The 21754-nt window shown below is 36.7% G+C and overlaps 2 protein-coding genes across 2 annotated transcripts; one reads left to right on the forward strand and one right to left on the reverse strand.

The window, feature by feature from the left end:
* Positions 1-4335: 4335 nt before the first annotated feature.
* Positions 4336-7940, forward strand: LOC106143636 (uncharacterized). The gene is made up of 2 exons (XM_013345766.2): positions 4336-4836; positions 5608-7940. Exon 2 carries the CDS (start codon positions 5614-5616, stop codon positions 7858-7860), a length of 2247 nt encoding a protein of 748 aa, XP_013201220.2. The 5' UTR covers positions 4336-4836; positions 5608-5613; the 3' UTR covers positions 7861-7940.
* Positions 7941-12481: 4541 nt separating this feature from the next.
* On the reverse strand, positions 12482-21722 carry LOC106128986 (protein FAN). Its single transcript, XM_013327395.2, has 14 exons — positions 21350-21722; positions 20643-21249; positions 20324-20395; positions 18844-19046; positions 18278-18521; positions 17535-17657; positions 16946-17207; positions 16368-16539; positions 15795-16049; positions 15528-15616; positions 14764-14896; positions 13945-14152; positions 13455-13599; positions 12482-12776 (listed from the first exon to the last, which is right to left on the reverse strand). Exons 1-14 carry the CDS (start codon positions 21361-21363, stop codon positions 12676-12678), a joined length of 2628 nt encoding a protein of 875 aa, XP_013182849.2. The 5' UTR covers positions 21364-21722; the 3' UTR covers positions 12482-12675.
* Between the last annotated feature and the right edge of the window lie 32 nt (positions 21723-21754).

Here is a 21754-nt window from a genome sequence, read left to right on the forward strand (position 1 = left end):
GAATAACCTAATCAATCCAAAACCCGGGTAATGATAAGTACCTTCCATCCCGGGTACTACTATACCTGGCAGGTACCTATAAATAAATTCACCGAAAATCCTTGACTTGAGTCAACATTAATGAATAATTTTATGTATTATATAAAGGTATTTTTGGAAGTGTAACTTATCTCTGAATTTCCGCTCTATCATTTATGAATATATATGTGTATAACTCTACGGAGAGCCTGAGACCGTGCTTACTGAACCACAAGCTGGACTCTATATCTATCATAATTTGATATTTCTAAGATGCGACTCTACAATACTAAATAAATCAAACAGACGAGACAAACTCTATCAACAATAACTCTATATTGATTTTATACCTGTATATAAAAGGTTGTACCTATTGATAATACCAAAACCAATTAGATGCCAATTTACCTTTTTCCTGTTGAATAATAAATGAAAAATATAAAAAGGAAAAGACCATGGAAACCAGAGAGAAAACTTTTATCCCATTTCTCCATTATGTAGAGGCTGAATCCAGCGACCAATCCGCCGACTCACTCCCATTGGCTGTAGAAATCCAGCGTCTAGTCAACAGATCTCACATTGTACATAAAAATCGAACAACTTGTTGATTGACCACTCAGTTAACTCCCGTATATAATATTTTTTGTTATGTTGTTGTCGCAATCTCCAAGTTCTTAGCTATATTATACTTACAACTTTTTTGTACGGAATATATTATACATACTTAAATATTCTTTCCCCCTCTCTCTATCTCTCTCCTTCTCTCATCACCGATTGCATTCTTAGCTGATGGTTAGGTAATGTCATTTTAAGAAACAAAAATTTGAGCTGAAAATTTGTATGACTTAGGAATAAAGATAACCTACGTCTCAGAAAAAGTTTAGTTTAAGTTTTTAATGCCTATAGTTACCAAAGTAAACCTTATAAAGCCAAACAATTTAAGACTAACAACCATTTTTTCTTGTGGATTTTGTATAGGCGACTAAAGACCTGCGCGAAGGAACCAGAAATACTGTGCGTTATCGCTGAAATTATAAATCTAATTGAAACAGTGTTCATTGCTGAAGCAGTAAGGTACATTCTCGATTGAAATTCCTATTGCTGGATCGAGTACACTTGCACTCGCATAGTACGTACTTACCTAACCACTATGATACATAACCCGGCCAGATAAAATATGTATTTTCATAGTAATATAAACTTTAATGATTTTAGAAGAAAATCAAATAAGATTTTTTTATAACAATAGGTATCATATTCATATCATACAATTAATCTTATTATCTTTGTTGTTACAGTCTTAAAGTTTTGATATAAACAATTATTCTAACTGAGGTACCTACATATCTAGAAATTACATAAATACATTTTTTTAACTCAGGTTTCCTAAGACCACAAGTCGATAACAAAATTACTATGCTTTACTAGCTTCTTACGACAGAAATAGGTGAGGTGATTCTATTCTCTTTTGCTGAAAACCACATACGAAGAAATCGGTAACATTTCACGACGAGAGGCGAAGAATATCATTCATGGAAGTCGTTCGGATGATTTTTATTCATATAAAAATGCAAGATGCAATTAGTAAACAAAACAATTTTATAACTAAGTTTCAGAGTAACTACATAACACGCAAACTCTTATACAACAGGGGTATCCTACGTATTCCAAGGTTAAAATACCGGGAAGCAATTGCAGCCCTAAGGGTGATGAACACAGCGGGCTCCAGGCAGCTAGCAGTGCGGTACGAAAATTTAATCTACCCCTGTCTGCCACCCGCCTCCTACCACCCTGCCCGACACTCATATACCTACGTGCTATGTACTAGCGAATAATTTATTCATATAACCCAGGCACTGATGATAAATATCGCTACATGTCTTTTTGTGAACATTATTAACAATTACTTGTCATCATCACTGAATCTCGATTCAATTATTAAGCCTTTCAGCACTACAAGTGTTGTGACTACCCCGTAAGGGAAGGGAAAAAAAAAGGGAAAGGTGTATGTGAACGATTACTACGAGCTGCGAATGACCAATTAATAATAAGAATCAGTACGATGTTTGTCCTAGAAGGGCCGGCGACGGTGTAGCATACCGTTAGAAATGAGATAAAAAGTCATGAGGACAGAAAAAAAAGGTATACTTTGGGCCGCGCTTTAGATTCAATAATAAATCTTGGGCTTTCTTTGAATAACCGGTTTGTACTGAGTAACGTTAGTAGGATGGTTATGATGATCCAAGTATGCCGTGAGTTATAGAGCTGCATTGAATTGCCAGTGTAATCATATGATTAAATTGATTTCGTTTAAGTAGATAACTTACCTGAAAATGATTTTGATATTGAACGATAGAATATCTTATCGCTATATGTAAACTAGCTTTTACCCACAGCTTCGCCCGTGCGAATTTAGCGCCACTTACACACGCATATTTAGCGCTACCTACAAAACACGGCAACTATAGTTTTTACCGCGTTGGAAAAAAGCCTATGTCCTTTTCCAGACTCTTTTATATAAACGCAATATTTCAAGATTATTACAAACACACATAAATACATATAATCACGTCTATATCACTTGCGGGGTAAACAGACCCAACAGTCTTGAAAAGACTGATAGGCAACGTTCAGCTATTTGGCTTAAAGAAAGAATTGAGATTCAAATAGTGATATAGGTTGCTAGCCCATCGCCTAAAAGAAGAATCCCAAGTTTAAAAACCTATCCCTTAGTCGCCTATTACGACATCCATGGGAAAGAGATGGAGTGGTCCTATTCTTTTTTTCTATTGGTGCCGGGAACCACACGGCACTATTACGGCAAAATCTTCTAAGACGACCCACTTACATTCCATGTGCCCATCTGCGTTCTAAAATGAGCAAAAAATAAAACTTTTTACCTTTGAGCTTTTTGCCATATCCTACGTAAATTACGAGGGGGAGCGAGACGGCGCTAAAGCAGCAGTATAGCTCGCTCGCCCTCCACGAAAGCCTCCTGAAAATATCTATTGATTATCGTATACATGTTGGTTGGTAGTCTGCCACCTCGCCCTGTATTATGCCGGTTGCTGTGGAGTGCCAATTTATTTGAAGATCGTCGTGTTAGAAGAGCCACTACTCCCCTGTAGTGACTGCAAGCCGACCCCGCCCACTACCAAGCATTGCAAAACAAATATTACCAGTACTTTATGAATACGCGTCGCAATGTAAAAATAGTTGGGCCAGGACAAGTAGGTACCTTGCGTATTGAGAACGAATGGGTATTTTTATACGCTGAAAGATATGTTTATCTACTTTAAGAAAATGTGGGAGTCTCGAATAACTATATTTAAACCGGAAATTACTAAATTGTTGGACGATTATCTCCAACTCTATTCTTCGGTCAGTGGCCTTATTTAGTTTTGATTTAGATACGCAAGGCAATACCGATACTATGTGTAATGAGACATAATATAGATAAAACAGTATCAGAACTATGTATAGAACTGTGGGCTGTGACGTCGTCATACAGTTTATGTTGATCGAGACCAGCCGATTTGGCCCAAGAGCTAAAGGCTGTGGAGCGATGTTGCCTGCTGCAAATTTCCTGAACTTAGGGGTGAAATAACGCAAGTTTTGTGATATGATACGTAAATTACGAAACTCTGTGATCCATATAAGTCTGAATAATACTTATTTAGTACTTATTACTCCGCCCGCGTAAAATGTATATTTTTGTAATTCTGTTATGTATCTACAATAAAGTATTTACTTAATAAACGAAAATTTCCCTTCGTTCCCTTTAATTCCCTTGGAAATTTTGGTATACCCTCTAAGTTAAACCCTAGACTATAAGAAACCTCCATACCCAATTTCAAGTCTCAAGACCAAGCGCAGCGGTTTGGGCTGTGCGTTGTCTGTCAGACAGTCAATCACTAAGTAACGGAAAATTTTTATATGTATAATAAGTTAGTTTTCTACTACTGGCTAAATACCTAACAGACTGAACTAGACGAGTATAGAAGTTTTCTATAAGAATGATAGTGACTGGCAAAACAGAAAATATTTTTTTAAATATAAATGCAGTGCCATTTCAATAAAAATAATTTATAAAAGACGGGAATTCTGTTACCAGGCTGTGGTATTATTACATTCGCAAGAAAAGGAACGCGCTTGCGCGAATGCGGTGGGTGAGCGCGGAGAGGGGGAGCAAGGACGGGGCAGGGCGGTCGGGGGGAGGGCAACGTCACGTCGAACAACGCAGGCAAACCTGACTAAATTCAGTAGACCCTGCTCGGCATTCTAAAGTAACACATTTGATGACTATTACATTTAGTCAGATTAAAACTTGCCTGCGTCGCTCGAGTCGTCCAACGCGATTACTCGAGGTGAGAACTGCGAGATTCGTGTAGTAAAAGTGGCCTCTCAGAGCGAGTGTATTTATGTTAAATAATTACAAATATTGTGACCAACTTACAAAGTGACACTAAAGGAAATTACTGTTTTATCCATAAATAAATATAATGAAAAGGACATAAAGAATGACGCTGTCAAAATAAAGAGGAAAATAAATAAATAGGGCTAAAATACAACGGCATATTTAGGCCTGTCGTGCAAAAATGAACCTTTAATTGTGTGCAGTAAAAGTGACATTGTTTTATATATTTTGGGTTTGATGACCGAATTGTGGAATATTGAAATTATGATTATATTTCAATGTGTCTGATGATGAGAGCGCAAAAGTTGGTGTTCACCTGCTAATTCATTATGGACTGGAGAATTCGAAGAGAAGTTTGTAGTCAGCGGTGAAGACGTCGAGGCCACGGCCTTTTTGAATAGGTAGGTACCGGTTTTTGACTATCATTTTGTTTGATTTACAATGCTGGCGCTCGGGCGGTGCAGGTGCCTTGCACTCCTTCATGTAGGTAGGTCTCACTGCCCAACCCATATAATGATGCATTTAAAATTGTTCGTTGAGATGTGGCTATAAACATTTATCAGGTTCCAACATGTCATTATCAATGCTATGAATCGCATATAACAGCTGTTCGTTACAAAGATTACTATTGGTGGGTTTCTACATGCATTATAATTGTGTCGTTTTATACTGACGGTTAATAAAACAAAAGGAGCAGGTTCTTATTCAGGCTTTTAATAGATATGTCATTATCAAATATGTCGATTGATTGTTTTGGTGAAAGTTCAAGTTAAGAAAAGATTTGCATGTAAAGACTGATGAATGTGGATGGAAGGAAAATGTAGTCTCTCTTTATCTCTCCGTAAAAGATGAGTATGGAATGTGATTACAGTGCAAAACCTTTAGCTGATAGGTAAAGATCACCTTAGTCATAACTAATAAACTATAGGTTTTTGCTTTGTCACATACTATTTAATTATTACTAGACTTGAGTTAAAGAAGACCTATCTGACCAACTAAAGTAAGATGGATTTTGGGGATTATGAATAAATCATGAGATCATTTTATAAAATATTAAGGTAAAACTGATCATGTGAAATATTATCAACTTTGACCATAATGAGATGAGATAATATTAAAATAATTTGTTAATATTAAAATAATTGGTAACCTTATTTAATTTATCATTACAGATAAACATGGAAGGCCCGAGTAATGAATTGTCTGAGCGCATTCCAGAACTAGAACCAAATTGCAATAATGAAAATATTCCAGAAGCAGAAGAAGTGAAAAATGAACAAGAAACATTTTCTGTGAAAGAAGAAAAAGTTAGTGATAGTGACACTAATAGTGATGATCTAAATTCTAACGATGAACAAAGCAATGTAAATAGCAATAGCAACTCTCAGTTTTATGAGAGCAGTGATAGTAAACTAGATTATGCTGTTAAGATGGACGATAGTGATACTTTAAGTGATATAGAAGATATTAAAACAGATACTGCATCTGCGGATAGTGAAGACTCAGCACTAGGCAGTTTACCTCCGGATGGAAATCCAAACGATAGAGAAGAGGATGCTCAGGATCGGTTGGATGGCAGTGACTCAGGTCTTGGATCGGAAACAAATGATGATTCCAAATTACCTAGTTTCAATCTTGCTCTACCATGTGCAAGTACTAGTGAAGATAGCTCTTCTTACAGTATAGATCAGAATAAAGAAAGCCTAAATGAGATTAATTTAGATAACAATCCAGAATGTAGTAGCAAAGAATGTACGAACTCCGAACTTAAGAAACCCATTAGAAGTAGTCTTAAAAGAAAAAGAGAAGATGATAGTGCTGAAGAACCACAAGTTAAGAGAAAAAAGGGAAGTATAAAATTTGATAATGTAACTGTCTACTATTTTCCCCGAGCCCAAGGTTTTTCTTGCGTTCCATCTCAAGGTGGCTCTACTTTAGGAATGGAATGGGTACATACACATTCTCAGAATTTCACGCTATCAGAACATGCTTTAGAACAGAGAAGACTTCACAGACAGATTTTACAACAGCTTAAAAGTGAACGGCACTCCATCCAAGGAACGTCTCTTTCGTCAAGTGAAGATAGTGATTCTGAAGAAGAAGCTAGCGATATATCTGAATCAGAGCTAGATTTGGATAGCTACTACTTTTTACAACCTATTCCTACTCGACAGAGGAGAGCGCTTTTACGAGGGGCAGGGGTTCGTAAAATAGAAGCTTATGAGAAAGATGAATGTAGAGATATTAGAACTTCTCGAGAATTCTGCGGATGTGCCTGCAAAGGAGTATGCAATCCTGACAATTGCTCTTGTAGTTTGGGCGGTATAAAATGTCAAGTTGATAGATTAAACTTTCCTTGTGGATGCACAAGAGATGGATGTGGGAATACAACTGGACGAATAGAATTCAATCCTGTAAGAGTACGAACCCATTTCATTCATACGCTTATGAGAATTGGTCTTGAAAAGCAAAAAGAAGAAAGTGAAGCAGCTGCTAAAAAGCAATGGGCTGAATCGCAAAATGCTAGTACCAGTTCTTGCGGGGCAAATAATTCATATGAAAGGGAGCGTTGTATGAGTCATGAGGATGGAATGTTGCGAGATGTTAATCTCACGCCAAGAGTGGAAGTCGAATCCTGCGTTAATTCAGGGAGTTTTAATAATGTTCATTGTGATATGAATAATATAGCACCACGGGGTAACATGCAGGAAAATGTTGCGTATGGTTATTCTAATGATAATTTAAACCATAGGAATGTACATGATAATAATGTAATGCACTATGACAACGGCAACAATCATCACGGCCACGGTGTTCCTTACACGTCTAGCATGCTACAAGGGAAAGGACCACCCTATTCTAACACGATGGGCTTTAACACTTTATCAAACAATATGCAAAGATATCCCTGTGAAATGAATTACTCGTATGATCAACACACAGATAATCACCATTTCAAGGGGTCACAAAGTTATTCCGCTTCAAGTTTTGAGGAATTCGCTCACAATTCTCAAATGTCTATGTTCAGTCATTACGGCCATATGTATGTTCCGGATTATTTACACAAACCGAACTCGAGCGGGAACGAGCATAACTCACTACAACAATATCACACGATGCCGCAGAATCACTACGAATCCTACAAGAATCCTGAATGTGTGACTGCGGAAAACAAAGACGCTCAATATACTACGCTGATGACATTGCCATATCAAAATAGCAATAAGTTACAAACAGTGGAAAACGATCAGAACTGGTTCAGTCACAACACGTTGCTGAACCTGGACCATTCCGACCATGCGACGCAGGACGCCACTGAGCTGCCGGCTCAGCCCGCCGCCCCGGCAGAGCCCACGACCTCGGAACCTACCGAAAACTTCGGGGAGCTAATTAAAAAAACTATGGTAGAGTCTGTTACTGTGTAGATGAATTACTTGTTGTCTTTTAATTGTAATATTGAATTATCATGTTATTAAATTTTTAATTATAACAATAGGGAATTCGATGCATCAGTTTATTGCAACCCCAAATTCCCAAATTCATCAATTATTTGTAATGACATGTAGGTATTTTGTGTAATAGTCACATCGATTATCATCCAAAATCATTACCCTATCTAAAACATTTACTACAAAATCAACTGATTCTATGTTGTAATATGAGGAAATAAAATGAGACTGTTATGAAATATATCCGACGCGATAGCATAATCGCAGTCTTACTTTCGTTACGGAATCGAAGCTTTGAAATCGTTTGCTAAAAAGACGCTTTATTTTATAAATCTAATAAATTGTTATAGAAAACGTTGTATCTATTAAAATTTGACTAGAAACAAATTGATTTAATAGCTTAAGCACATGGAAAGCGCAGAAAATGAATGCAGGGAAATGCGGCATGAACTTTATTTAGGCATACTTAAATTATGTCTATGATCCTATCAGTATATACTATCCATCGGACTTATAACACAGATTGAACTTACCCCTAAAGAAACGTCGAGATATGTGTTATGGTTACTCAACGATACCATATTTTAAATTAGAGACATACATATATAATATAATAATAATAAATATATAGGTATAATAATCATAGACAATCACAAAACTCAGCTTTTCATAATGCTCTGAGCGTTACGGAGAACCCGGTCCGTGGGTCTCAGGTAAACAATACCACGACGCTTAACAGGCATGATAGAAAAAAAGATCATAAATTCAGTTTAGGTTCCCTCAGCTTAACCCTTTGTATTTTTTATTCTTTCAAACGATTTAAACGCGCTATTTCGATGCGTTACCACACACTATTGAATTGACATTGGACTACCAAAGTGCTCTGATACACAATTTACCTTCTTCATTCTAATAATTTTACTTATAATGCCAATTTTTATGAAAGAGCACACAAACATAAACAGCACCCAAAACAAAAGCAACACTTACTGCAGGAGTAACAACAAGCAAGGTTAAAAACTATCGCTGTTTCTTTTATTTCACGTCATGATAAAGAGCGAAACAGTGATAGTTTTTCGCGCGATATAAACGGCATTGCGGTCGCCATGCTATGGGGGCTGGCCGTTGACGTTATCTACTTAATAGTTCTCCAAATAGGTTTTGTTAAGTTCTAGAAATTTGCGCTTTCAAATAATAAAATTATCATGTAAGTTTATTTCTTTCGTGATGTTTGAGGAATTAAATCATTACTGATACCCACCTACTACTACCTACTGATATCTATTTACTTTATGCTGTTGGCATCACGAAATTAAATTCTATTTTGTGATTGTGACAGGCAGACCTCCGTTTCATAAATCATGAGGATAAAAGGCCTCAAAAACAGCAACAGTTCAGTCAAACGCCTGAAACATATATTATTTGATAATTTTACAGCAGTTACTAATAAAAAAATAAATTATACGGACAAATTACACAGATTGAGTTTACCTCGAAGTAATAGTACGAAACTATTTTATAATAAAAACTTATATAGATAAACATCCAACACTCAGACCAATCAGAAAAAAATCGTTTCTCATCATGACCACCTGACCGGAATTCAAACCCAGGATCTCTAGTCAAGCGTACTACCGCTGCGCCACAGAGGTCAATACATTAAAATCGGAATTCGTACGAAAAATAATAAGTATTCACATTCAAAAGCCTACACCCAACCTAAACCTAAACCTCTACCAAATTTAATCAAATCTACCTATTCAAGGGCACTTTCTTTACTTAGCCACATATAAAGAAATATCAATGTTATATGGAACACAGCATAGATCGAAAGTAATGAAGGGCGCGGTGGGCGGCGCCGCCCGCCTATGTATTTGTACGAGCAGAACGTAGAACCTACGTAAATATATGAAACCGCGTCGCGTACGATAACGTACTGTGTGTTGTGTGTGTGAGTACAAACCACTATATATGATTTACCGTAACGTTTTTTTTACTTGCTGCGACTGGTTATATTGAATTGAGTATCCAACTCTACAAAAACTTTGAAAGCATTAGTGAGTTAAAAAGTATAGAACAAAATAAAATATAGTTTAGTAAAAGTATGTGTAGATTACAAAAATTACGAGAAGCTTAAAATCAAGAATTGGTTTTGAAATTAATTACTAAAATTTGGGGATAAATCCCCAAGTTGGAAACATTCGGGTGGAGGGGTGGGGGCGGGGAAGAAGGTCGGAAGACACAAGACACTTTGTTACTGCATTTCATACAAACTACGTGTATATAATCTATTTACGTAAGGGTGACTGACTGATCATCCCATGCACAGCCCAGATTACGTATGTACTGTACCGATCGGGCTTAAATTGGGTATTAGTAAATGATCGAGGAATCCGCGAAGAAAAGATTTCCCGAACTTGTCTTGAGAACGGGATTTTTCATTTAACACTGACTAAGAAGTATAAATTCATACTCAACTTCCCATTCACTATATATACACTATGTATCTTCTTCGCTTGTTTAAGCTGTGCCACGAATTATATAAATCATGTGCGTGTTCGTTATCAATTTAATACGGGGAGTTATTAAAATGATAAAAGTCGTTCTTCCTGATAGCATATTGGGCAAAACAAAGGCTATATATACTTAACTAGCCGTGCCAGCGACTTCGACCGCGTGGAATAGTTATTTTAGGCATCATTGAAGCCCTCAAGGATGAATAATTTTCCCCGTTTTTTTCACATACTTATTCCATTATTTCATTGCTACTTACAGTTGCAGCGTGATGTTATATAGCCTAAAGTCTTCCTCGATAAATGGTCTATTCAACGCAAAAATATTTTTTCAATTCGAACCACTAGTTCTTGAGATTAACGCGTTCAAACAAACAAGCAAACAAATAAACAAACTTATACAGCTTAATAATATTTATTAAAATTTAATTTTTAAAATGTTAAAATTGAAATTAGGGGGTGAAGGAAAATTTTAAACCATAGGTTGAAGCAGTAAGATTTTACTTTCAACATCTAGTGTCTATTCCTTATTTTACTTTAACTAAAAAAAATATTTATTTAAGGCTCTATAAGTAAACATTATTTTTTACATACTATGGGACAAAACAAGGCCCCAACGTGCCATTTTAGTGTCTAGGAAAAGGGTGGTGGTACAAATTACACAAGAGCTAGTTATTTATACGTACTTACTTAAACGTACAACTACGTCTGTCTAGTAATAATTTTTCTGTATCATACATACATACCTTCTTGAGGTAGGTACCTAACTATTTAATATTAACTGGGAGACAGAAGCCAAAAATATTTTCATCTTGTATATTTCAATCTCTTATTTATATTGTGACCTCTAGACGTCAGTACGTCACCGTCCTCACCTTGATGATATGAACATTTCTTAGGAGGAAATTATATTGAATTCTCTACATATTTTCTTTTTGACAGCAATTTACATTTTGTGTAATATTTAAAGCATAAATCAAATTAGGTATATGATGTAAACCTTATATATAATCCCCCCAAGAGTGAGATGATGACCCTGATAGGGTCCTGTGACTAACTCTTGAGTCGGTACGTAGAAACCTGAATAACTGGTACTTTCTTTTTGGATTATTTCTAGTGCCGTGTGGTTCCCGACACCAACAGAAAAAAAATTAGACCTGTCCACAGGTAATTTTTTTTCAGAGGTCCTTTTTTATATATAACTATTCTCCCTTTCCCATTGTTGTCGTAAAAGAAGACTATGGGATATGCTTATAAACCTGGAATTCTGCTAGGCGACGAGCTAAAAATTTGCCACTATATGAATCTCAAGCCAAACAGCGAGTCAGTCTTTTCGAGACCTTTGACTCTGTCTTTCCCGTGGGGTATATAGATATGATTGTATGTGTGTATGTATTCGAATTTCTACAAGTGGGCAAGTCAGGTTTTTACATAAAGCGAATAGTTTTTACCTCCGGTGGTCCGCTACATTTCGGGGGCGCCTAACTTAGCTCGGATCATGGTTACACACACAACCAGTAGCATGAATGTACAATAAAACTGAAAACATAAACTTAGGAAAAGTCTTAGTCTCGAATAATGGCCACAGTAAAATTTGCACCTGCGCGCACCTTGTAACCTGGGTATGTAGGTTGTTACATATATATATATACATATGGTCAAGTCTATATCCCCTGCTGGGTAGACAGAGCCAACAGTCTTGAAAAGACTGAATCGCCACGTTCAGCTGTGTGGCTTAATGATAGAATTGAGATTCAAATAGTGACAGGTTGCTAGCCCAGCGCCTAAAAAAGAATCCCAAGTTTGTAAGCCTATTCCTTAGTCGCCTTTTACGACATCCATGGGAAAGAGATGTAGGTTGTTCTTTAGTGAAAATTGCATATTAAGAACCAAATAAGAACTTTCATCAGTATCCAACTACCTAGTATGATAAACGTGGCATTCGCTTGTGACTATTGGCTCTTTCTAACCCATAAAGAATAGACCTGCAATATAAAATGTGTGCGAGCATTAATATTAAACGTAAATCCCTTGATGAAAAGCAAAAACCATGATATTAAAGGCACCACAAATAAAAGAAAATGTATTATAAATAAACTATATTCCTTTAACAGATTTCATAATAAATTCTTTAAGGTGTGTAAAATATCACAAATTCGAAATGCTACATCGCCATCACGAAGACAACCGCATGCCCGATAAGCACAGAGCCCGGAACGCTTGTGTCTGCCTTCAGTGCTCTGCGCGGGTAATACTGATGGCGCCGTCATTGTTTTCGTCAGGACGGCCGCGACAACTGCCAAATCTTTATAGACTTGTCTTTGCTGGCTGTGATCAAAGTTTGTGAGATCTCGTCGAAGTAGATACTGTTGATGGTGTCTGTAACAATCATTTGATATTGGTGCCGAGAACCACACGGCACATTCATACAACATACATAAAATCACGCCTTTTCCCAGAGGAGTAGGCAGAGACTTCATTTTTCTACTTGCCACGATCTCTGCATACTTCCTTCGCTTCATCCACATTAATAACTCTCTTCATGCAAGCTCGGCGGTTTCGGGTACTCTTGACCTGACTCTTTGCTAGGACGTCCTTAATTTACAATACAATATCAAGAAAAGTTCGCCTAGGCCTGCCCACTCCGACCTTTCCCTCCACACTCTCCTTATATATCTGCTTAGTCAACCTGCTTTCATTCATCGTCTCCTCATGACCAAACCATTTTAACATACCCTTTTTTATTCCTGAAACTACATCTTCTTTCACATCACAACATTCCCTTATCACGCTGTTCCTTATCCGGTCACTCAATTTCACACTGATCATATTCCTTAACGCTCTCATTTCCACCGCATTTATTCTGCTTTCATGCTTCTTTTGCCACACCCAACTTTCACTCCTTACATACATTAATGTTGGGACCAACACGCCCTTATGAACAGCCAGACGAGCGATTTTATCATCAATTTCATTCCTGACTTTATTAATCAATACCTTAGCATACATTTTACACGGCACTTCCTTACATTTATGTTCTAAAATCTTCCAAATTACCTGTGTGCGCGACTGTATCGCCAGCGACGGCCACACACAGGAGGTGCCACTGCGTGAGGCCGCCCGCAGCGTCGCCCAGCCACAGAACATCGCCGCCGTCCCAACACAGAGACCGCACTGCTGATACCAAATGCTTTTGGTACACCTGTTAAATAATAAAAAAAAAATTAATGAATTAATAAACTGGACCATTTTTTTCAAAATAAAGTCACTTCTAAAGAGCAACACAAAATATATAAAATTATACAACACTGAAGCGGGCTGTTCTCTTCCACCTCTGCAACCCTTATACCCAGAGATGTTTTTCTTATTTATGTAAAAAATTTTATGGAACATAAAACAAAAAGCTCACCGAGGTCAGTGTCCCTCTTAACCCTCTCCTCTCCTACCGTGACCATTCGACCAGCAGAAAGTACTACACATGCGCAAATTGGTATGAAGTTTTCGAGAGGCGATTAGATTAGGTATTTAAAAAAAAAAAACAACTTACCGAGCACAAGACGCCCAGGTCAGTGACTCTCATATCTCCCTCCTCCCCCACCGTGACTATTCTATCAGCAGAAGGCACTACACACGCACAGATCACCGCTGATTGGTGGACGGAGATCTTGGTGAGGAGCTTCCGAGAGCCGAGGTCCCAGATGTACACGTCGCCATCGCTACAACCTGTTATGATGTCGATCTCGTGCCGGCGACGCCTGGAGGCAAAACATAACTAGTTGAACACAGCACTTTTAATTCGCATACTTGAAATTACTCTGCTTGAAAAAAAAATATTGTTTGACAGAATGTCTTAACTAAACTAATAGGTATACATTAATTTAACTAAACTGGCATAGTCTTTGAAAATCATCAATCACGTCGTTATATGTATTCAAAAATTATTGAAGAATAATAGGCATAATAGAACTTTATTAAATTTTAATTTATGCAAAAGACATTCAGAGCAAAGTTCGAGGTATCATGGATACGAGTATATTTAGGTCATAGCATAAGTTAAAGGCTGAGTAATGATGACAACTACGAAATGAACAATAGCTATTATGTTTAAAGATGTTTTTAACTGGCTGATTGGCATATCAAAGCAAAAACTGTTAGTTCAAAAAAAAATTGTTCATATAAGTACATAAAAAATGAACCCATTTTGTTTCAAATCTGTGTAATATAAAAGACAGAGGACCTATACTTTTTTTTCTCTGTACCTTGGGAACCACACTTTTATAGTGGATTGATTTAATTGAAACTTAAGTAATAAAATTGTAACCGTGTACCGAATTTTGATTTATATGATGATTACGACATATTATACCTATAGGCCAGTGCAGTGACCCCCACGTCGTGGTCCAGCTCGGCGCGCAGCCCGCGCAGCGCCCGGCCCGCGCGCCCCAGCTGCCCCCACACGCGGCCCACGCCGTCACTGCCGCCCGATATCAGCAGCCGTTCTACAATCATGCAACGTATAGTCATAAATAAATATATACGGGACAAATTACACAGATTGAGTTAGCCTCGAAGTAAGTTCGATACTTGTGTTACGAGATACTAACTCGACAATACTATATTTTATAATAAATACTTATATAGATAAACATCCAATACCCAGGCAAATCAGAAAAAGTTCTTTTCTCATCAAGCCCTGGCAGAGATGGGTCATGGCAATTAAGTCCATGTCATGTGTGTGTCATGGATAGTGGATTATGATTAACTTTGTATATAAGATTTCTCTTTCTACGTTCGATGTTTTATTCAATTGTGTTATTATAAATAGGTACAAGAAACCCTCATCCCAATGGATATTATAAATGCGAAATTAGGTTTATTAGTTTGTTATCTCTTCACGCGTTATCTAATGAACCTATCGTCTTGTAATTGCGTACATATAATTAAGTCAGGAGAAGGACATAGGGTACTTTTAATCCCGGTGAAAACTAAAGTTCACGTGAGTTTTGCGAAAAGCCTGTATTCTTTTGTAGGAAGCGCTAAATTCGCTCGAGCGAAGCTGCAGATAATAGCTAGTGTGTTTATAAATTTATTGATTTTATTTTAATGTATAATGGAAAAATAAATACTCACCCTTTTGTAACCACATCAAGCAACTGACAGAATCATCATGGGCCCGAAAACTATCAACTATCCTTCCATATTCTACATCATATAAGTAGCTGAAAAGAAACAGCATGAATTATTGAAATAAAATCGATTTTATGATCATAACTAACTCTATCCTGCGATTTCGCATATGATACCCATTAGATTTCTGGCGAAAAGCAGCCTTTTGTCGTTATTACCAAGTTTCATCATATTTATTTTTAACGTTAGATAAAGAGCAAAAATACTCACATTTCATTATCCCACGAACCCACAGCGACTACATTCTCATCCACCATGACACATGAGCTCAAGGGCGTCGAGCACATGATAACGCTTCGGATCTGCTTCCTACTTTGTGTGTCGTACACTTTGAGCGTCCCGTCTTTGCCCACAGATATAACCCTGTTCCCTCGTCTGACGACGCAAGTCACAGCTTCTTTGTGTAATCTTATGGTGTCTATACATTCCATTGTATATGGTGTTGGGCTGAGATCTTGATCGTTTCTGAAAACAGTGCTAGGCTAGATGAAGGGATTTCCGTTAATAAGTTCATAACCCAAGGAACATTTGATTGGCAAATTTTATATGCACTTTTAAAGACGCGGCAACAAGATTGCGCCTATTAAAATTAAGGTATTTTGTGTGTCTTTTCCGGCTAAATACCTCAGTCCTACCGCCATCTCAGACCTCTATGTTTGCATGAAAACGTGCACTGCGCTTCAGCGCAGAACTCTCAATAAAAACTGTAAATTTTTTCTTCCTCCTTATTTGAGAAATCAACTAATCAATTCTTCTATAAAACTGCATCGCAATTACTCTTACCTGGACAAAGCAGACTGTATTCGATGGCTGATTCTTCTGACGTGAGGTTTGGTGAACAACTGCTTTGGCACTTGTCCAAACTCCATGATTTGCACCTCCAGCGCGTGTCGGTCGTTCATGTCGCATATACGTTCTAAGTCTACAGAGCCTTCGTAGCAAACGTGATGGAAGACTGCAATATACCAAGAAAATTGTATAAAACTCTTCCGTTGCTGAGTGATAATGAATGTGTAGTCCTCTAACTATTGCCGTCCCGTTTCACGTTATAATAATATGCGAAACAGCAATACTTTTTCGCGCGATGAAAACGGCGTCGCTCGTACTACTCTACAGGGCCTAAAGCTGATATTTAACATGTGTGTTTTAGGGAGTGTAAGTGAGAGGATTTCCTGAATTTCCAAAACAAAAACAGTAATAAATTAGCATATAAGCGTACTATTATTAAAGCATAAGCTACTATTTAATCCATCAGTTCGCATTATTTTCAATTTTCAAGAACAAATCTAAGACTTTATTATTATTACTTATTATTATAGATCGTACTAACTGTACCTGTCATATTTTTTTTATATACCTACCATTATATGCCTTTACAGCCTCCTCGCCCCTTTGTTTATAGCCAAAAATGAGATCAATCCACATATTCAGATGTCTAGACACATAGTCAGATTCCAGGGCTTCCCTGAGCTTCACGACGAAGTCCTCAGGCGAAGAAGCCCAAGGTGGTAAAGCGACATTATTCACTTTAGAGCCGTCGTGACGCTCTCCAAAGTCAATCTCATACATGTTCAATAGGAAATCCCCTTTCGCGTCAATATCGTAGAATTCGGGTACCAGTTCCTGAAATTACATGTGTCATGTTATATATCCATTGCCTAGTACATTGAGCTAAAACAGCGAAATTCACGTTCTTGAAAATTTGCATACATAAATTGTATTTTATTTCTAATAGGTACATTTCCACTAAGTATAACACAGACTGCCAATTCTTCACTCCCAGGTGTCAGTTATGTTATTACTAAAGGTCGTCTTAAGGTAAATATTGCCTAGCTCAGCTTGACATGATAAAAAAATATTGTTAATAATTACTATGGTATAATTATAAATCGTATAGTAACATAACTTTAGTGTAAAAAATTGACTACGTTATAATACTTTTTATTTTACCTTGAAGTCCGACATATTCCTCAAACAATTATTATAAACATCTTTCACTGAATTGAACATCCTGTCGGGATGATCGAACCGCCCATTTTGGAGACACAGCATGTATTGTGGATATTTCCGAACCTAAAATAAAATAACTTACAGATAAAATGGTCGCATCTAACTATATCAAATACTTACAATGAGAGAGCGTTAGAATCAATTTGAGACAATCATGATAATTATCAGTAGGTACTTATTAATTATTAATAAATAAAATAAATAAATATATATGGGACAAATTACACAGATTGAGTTAGCCTCGAAGTAAGTTAGAAACTTGTGTTACGAGATACTTACCCAACGATACTATATTTTAAATAAATACTTATATAGATAAACATCCAAGAACCAAGCCAATTAGAAAAAGTTCTTTTCTCATCATGCCCTAGCCGGGATTTGAACCCGGGACCTCCGGTGTCACAGACAAGCGCACTACCGCTGCGCCACAGAGGCCGTCAAATAGAACAAGCAAAGTATATATAAATCGAAATATCCCCTTAATGTTCTGTTCCCGTCAGCCAGTCAATCGCTACACAGAGGGAACAGCTTGGGTAAAGTAGTTGCGAAACGACATGCTCTCTGTGCATGAACCGGCTATTAAGGTCATCCAACCACTTAATTATTAATAGTCTCTCAACAACTCCAACTGGTTTTCCTATGCCGCGCTCGCCATTAAATGGAATAACTTATCACATACTTACCAAATAAAACAAGACGAGCCCTGGAGCAGAATAGTGTGATCCATACATAAACTTTGGCTCGCACATCTCATCATATCTTTCTTTAAGCTTCTCAAAACGATCGGGATTCAGAGCTCCCATCGGTTTGGACAGATCTCTAAATGTGTCCGTTTTATTTAGGTCTAACACCTCGGACACATAGTCTGATATCACCCATGGGAAGACTGGGTATTGGGTGAGATCATTCTTACTTCTGTCTGCAAGACTGCCAAAAAATTTAAATCTTAAAAACAACGTCATACTTATTTCGAAATTAACCCAAAACTTGAATGGATTCATGGAAACTAGCAAATTATTATCTAGTTTTTTAATAAAATTTCTATGAACGATTTAAATAATTCTTGCATTAAAACCAGTACAGATGAGACATTTAAATGCAAAACTTTGCTCTAATACAATAAGGCCGCTTTTTGTACATTCACCTTATTACCTTATCATAAGTTTAGAAAAAGTTTGTCATAATATATTATGAACAATAAAGGGCATTGTATCTATCTATTACAACTCAAAATTTTTAAATTACTCACCAATTTAAATACATTAAATAATCATAGTTGGACACTATGCCATTTTGCCACTGCAAAGTCATTTCATCTGTTTGTACACTCTGTAGCTTGACATGTGGTGAGTCCTCTAATATTGTGTACACTCTGTCCCTGTCATTCTCAGACTGGAATGTCAGGTAGATGTGAGGAAGGGAACTCGCCTCCGCGCTGTATATCTCTAGACCCTAAAATTGTTTGGGATGGAAAATTATCACTTTTCAATTGGAATTTTCATGTACGTTATTAATTTGTAAAGTGCCACCTATGTGGTTTTCCGACACTTTAGAATAGAACTATTTCCGTGGATGTCGCAAAAGGCGACTGAGGGGCATGGCTTATAAACTAAGGATTTCTCTTGTAGGCGATGGGCTAGCATCCTAGCTGAACGTGCTTCAAGTCAAATCAGTCTTTTCAAGACTGTTGGCTCTGTCTGCCCCGCAACGGATATAGACGTGACTACATGTATGTACTAGTAAAGTATTATCTTATCAAGAGCCACTTTACACAATGAAATGTATTTAGGAACTTGTACAAAAGCATAATAAACATCAAATTGTCCAAAAATATCACTTAAGTATATTTATTTTACACAAGTTGAGTCTTCATTTGTCCCTACATGGACAATAGTTTTCTGGAATTAAAAAGACTGCTGTAAGGTACTCTCATCACTACTTGGATAAATGAGAAATTTTAAGAAGATTGGTAGATTTTATAATTTATGAAAGGTACACACACCATGCCGTGTGGTTCCCGGCACCAATACAAAAAAGAATAGGACCACTCCATCTCTTTCCCATGGATGTCGTAAAAGGCGACTAAGGGATAGGCTTACAAACTTGAGATTCTTTTTTTAGGCGATAGGCTAGCAACTTGTCACTATTCGAATCTCAATTCTATCTTAAAGCCAAATAGCTGAACGTGGCCTATCAGTCCGCTCAGGACTGTTGGCTCTGTCTACCCCGTAAGGGATATAGACGTGATTATATGTATGTATGTATGTATGTACACACACCAACATTTATCTTAACACAGCCTGCCATAGTAGATTTGCTAATACAAAGATTATATACCTGTCAGTCACTGGTGACTGACATGGCAGTCTATGTGTTAATAGTTGATGTTTATTAATAAGGTTGGGAATTAGTCTAGATTATATCTAAACAGTTCAAAAATTTATAAAATTTTTACCCTTACATAAATACAAACATATGTAATGTATATAAAACTATGAAAGGAAACAATATCAGTCATCTGTGTGTTGGGTGGGTTGTTATTAATGTTAGATGGGTGTTATTATTACGTTACTCACAATAAATTTGCTATGTTTTGCTAAATAATTATGAACCGTAAACGAGGTTAGTATGATAAGACTGCTTTATCAGTTAACTACAATCAGAATATGGCTAGTATGTTAGTTATGGTTAAATCTATGTATGGAAATGTTCTTAACAATGATACATACAACTTGCCTTAATAAAAATCTCCTTTTGTACAATCTCCGCAAATCACTGAGCTTCAGTTTTAAAATAGGACTCTGAAATAGATAATAAAATAATAAATTTATTTGATTAATTTCCTCTTTTATGATGAAATTAGTTTTATGATATTTATTTGTCCAACTTTATTTGAAATTATAAACATAATAAATGTCTGAAAATAGGAATATGATTATCAGCTGTAAAGTAAAGCAGCTGAGTGTGCAATTGTGAACATGCAAAGATGATTGTTGATAAAAGACTGCATTCTGATATTTATTACTAAAAATTTCAGATTTCACTTACACTTTCAACATTGCTGAAGGGTTGAAAATAAATAGTTGTAGGTGTGAGTGCCAGTTTACCCTGATGTCTAACAAGAGGTGATATTTTTTCGGCTTGTAACTCACAAACAATTTCCTCTGTGAAGTCATCCATCATTACCGGGTCAAATACCATTCTCATGTACCGAGAATGAAGAATTGTAGCAACCATACTATTGTGCTCTGGAGCGTGTAACGTCGACGCCCTTTGTAACTGCTCCATTTGATATAGGCACTCCTCAGCAGATGCAAAATCAAAGTAAATATAAAAATCCTTCTTCTCATAAACAAATTTGTATGGTGCCAAAATATTCTCCTCAAGCATTTCAGCATATTGCTTCATTGTCACTTTGATAACATTGTGTGATTCATGAGATCTCGGCTTAACAATAGACAATTTATCACAATCTTTGAATTGAAGTTTAACAAGGGGATAAGTCCAATCTCTTGGTTCAAATACCAACGATTTGGAACAAAGCTTCAGACGACCTTGTCGCGCATTTCCCTCGGTAACAGAATCTTTATCATTCAAAGTACATGAGAAGTCTTCAAAATATATTTCGCCAGGCTCTAAGAGAAGCATCGAAAACCTAAACAAAACACCAATGTTATAGTTACTTTAGAAACAGATTTAATAATACAAGTACATCAATCTGTGACTCATTTGTTGTAAATTATTTAAATATTTACCTCGACTTATCCATTGTGACGAAACTTTCACCGACAGACTGAATGTTTTCCTTAATTTATTATAAAAGGGGCACGGATCTAGATTCTGTTAACCATTCTCAAAGATATTATTTAACAGGTTTACTCATTAAACGAATCAGAATACAAATTCTAACAACTTATATCCGTATTTTCCTAATTTCACGGCTCACGGCAGGCAGACTAAAAGCTAAACAAACAAAATACTAGCAAAAACCAAAGACATAAAAACTGACTAAGTTACTGCAAGCAAGACTGAAGACATGACGTTGACATTAGAAGTATATTTTACCAATACTTGATCCATCGTTCCATAGAACAAAAACAAATCTTGCCTATATCACAAACCTTTGTCAAATTTGAAGTGAAAGTGAACCTCACAAAAAT

This window comes from Amyelois transitella, chromosome 2, assembly GCF_032362555.1.
Source record: "Amyelois transitella isolate CPQ chromosome 2, ilAmyTran1.1, whole genome shotgun sequence".
Lineage (NCBI taxonomy): Eukaryota > Metazoa > Arthropoda > Insecta > Lepidoptera > Pyralidae > Amyelois > Amyelois transitella.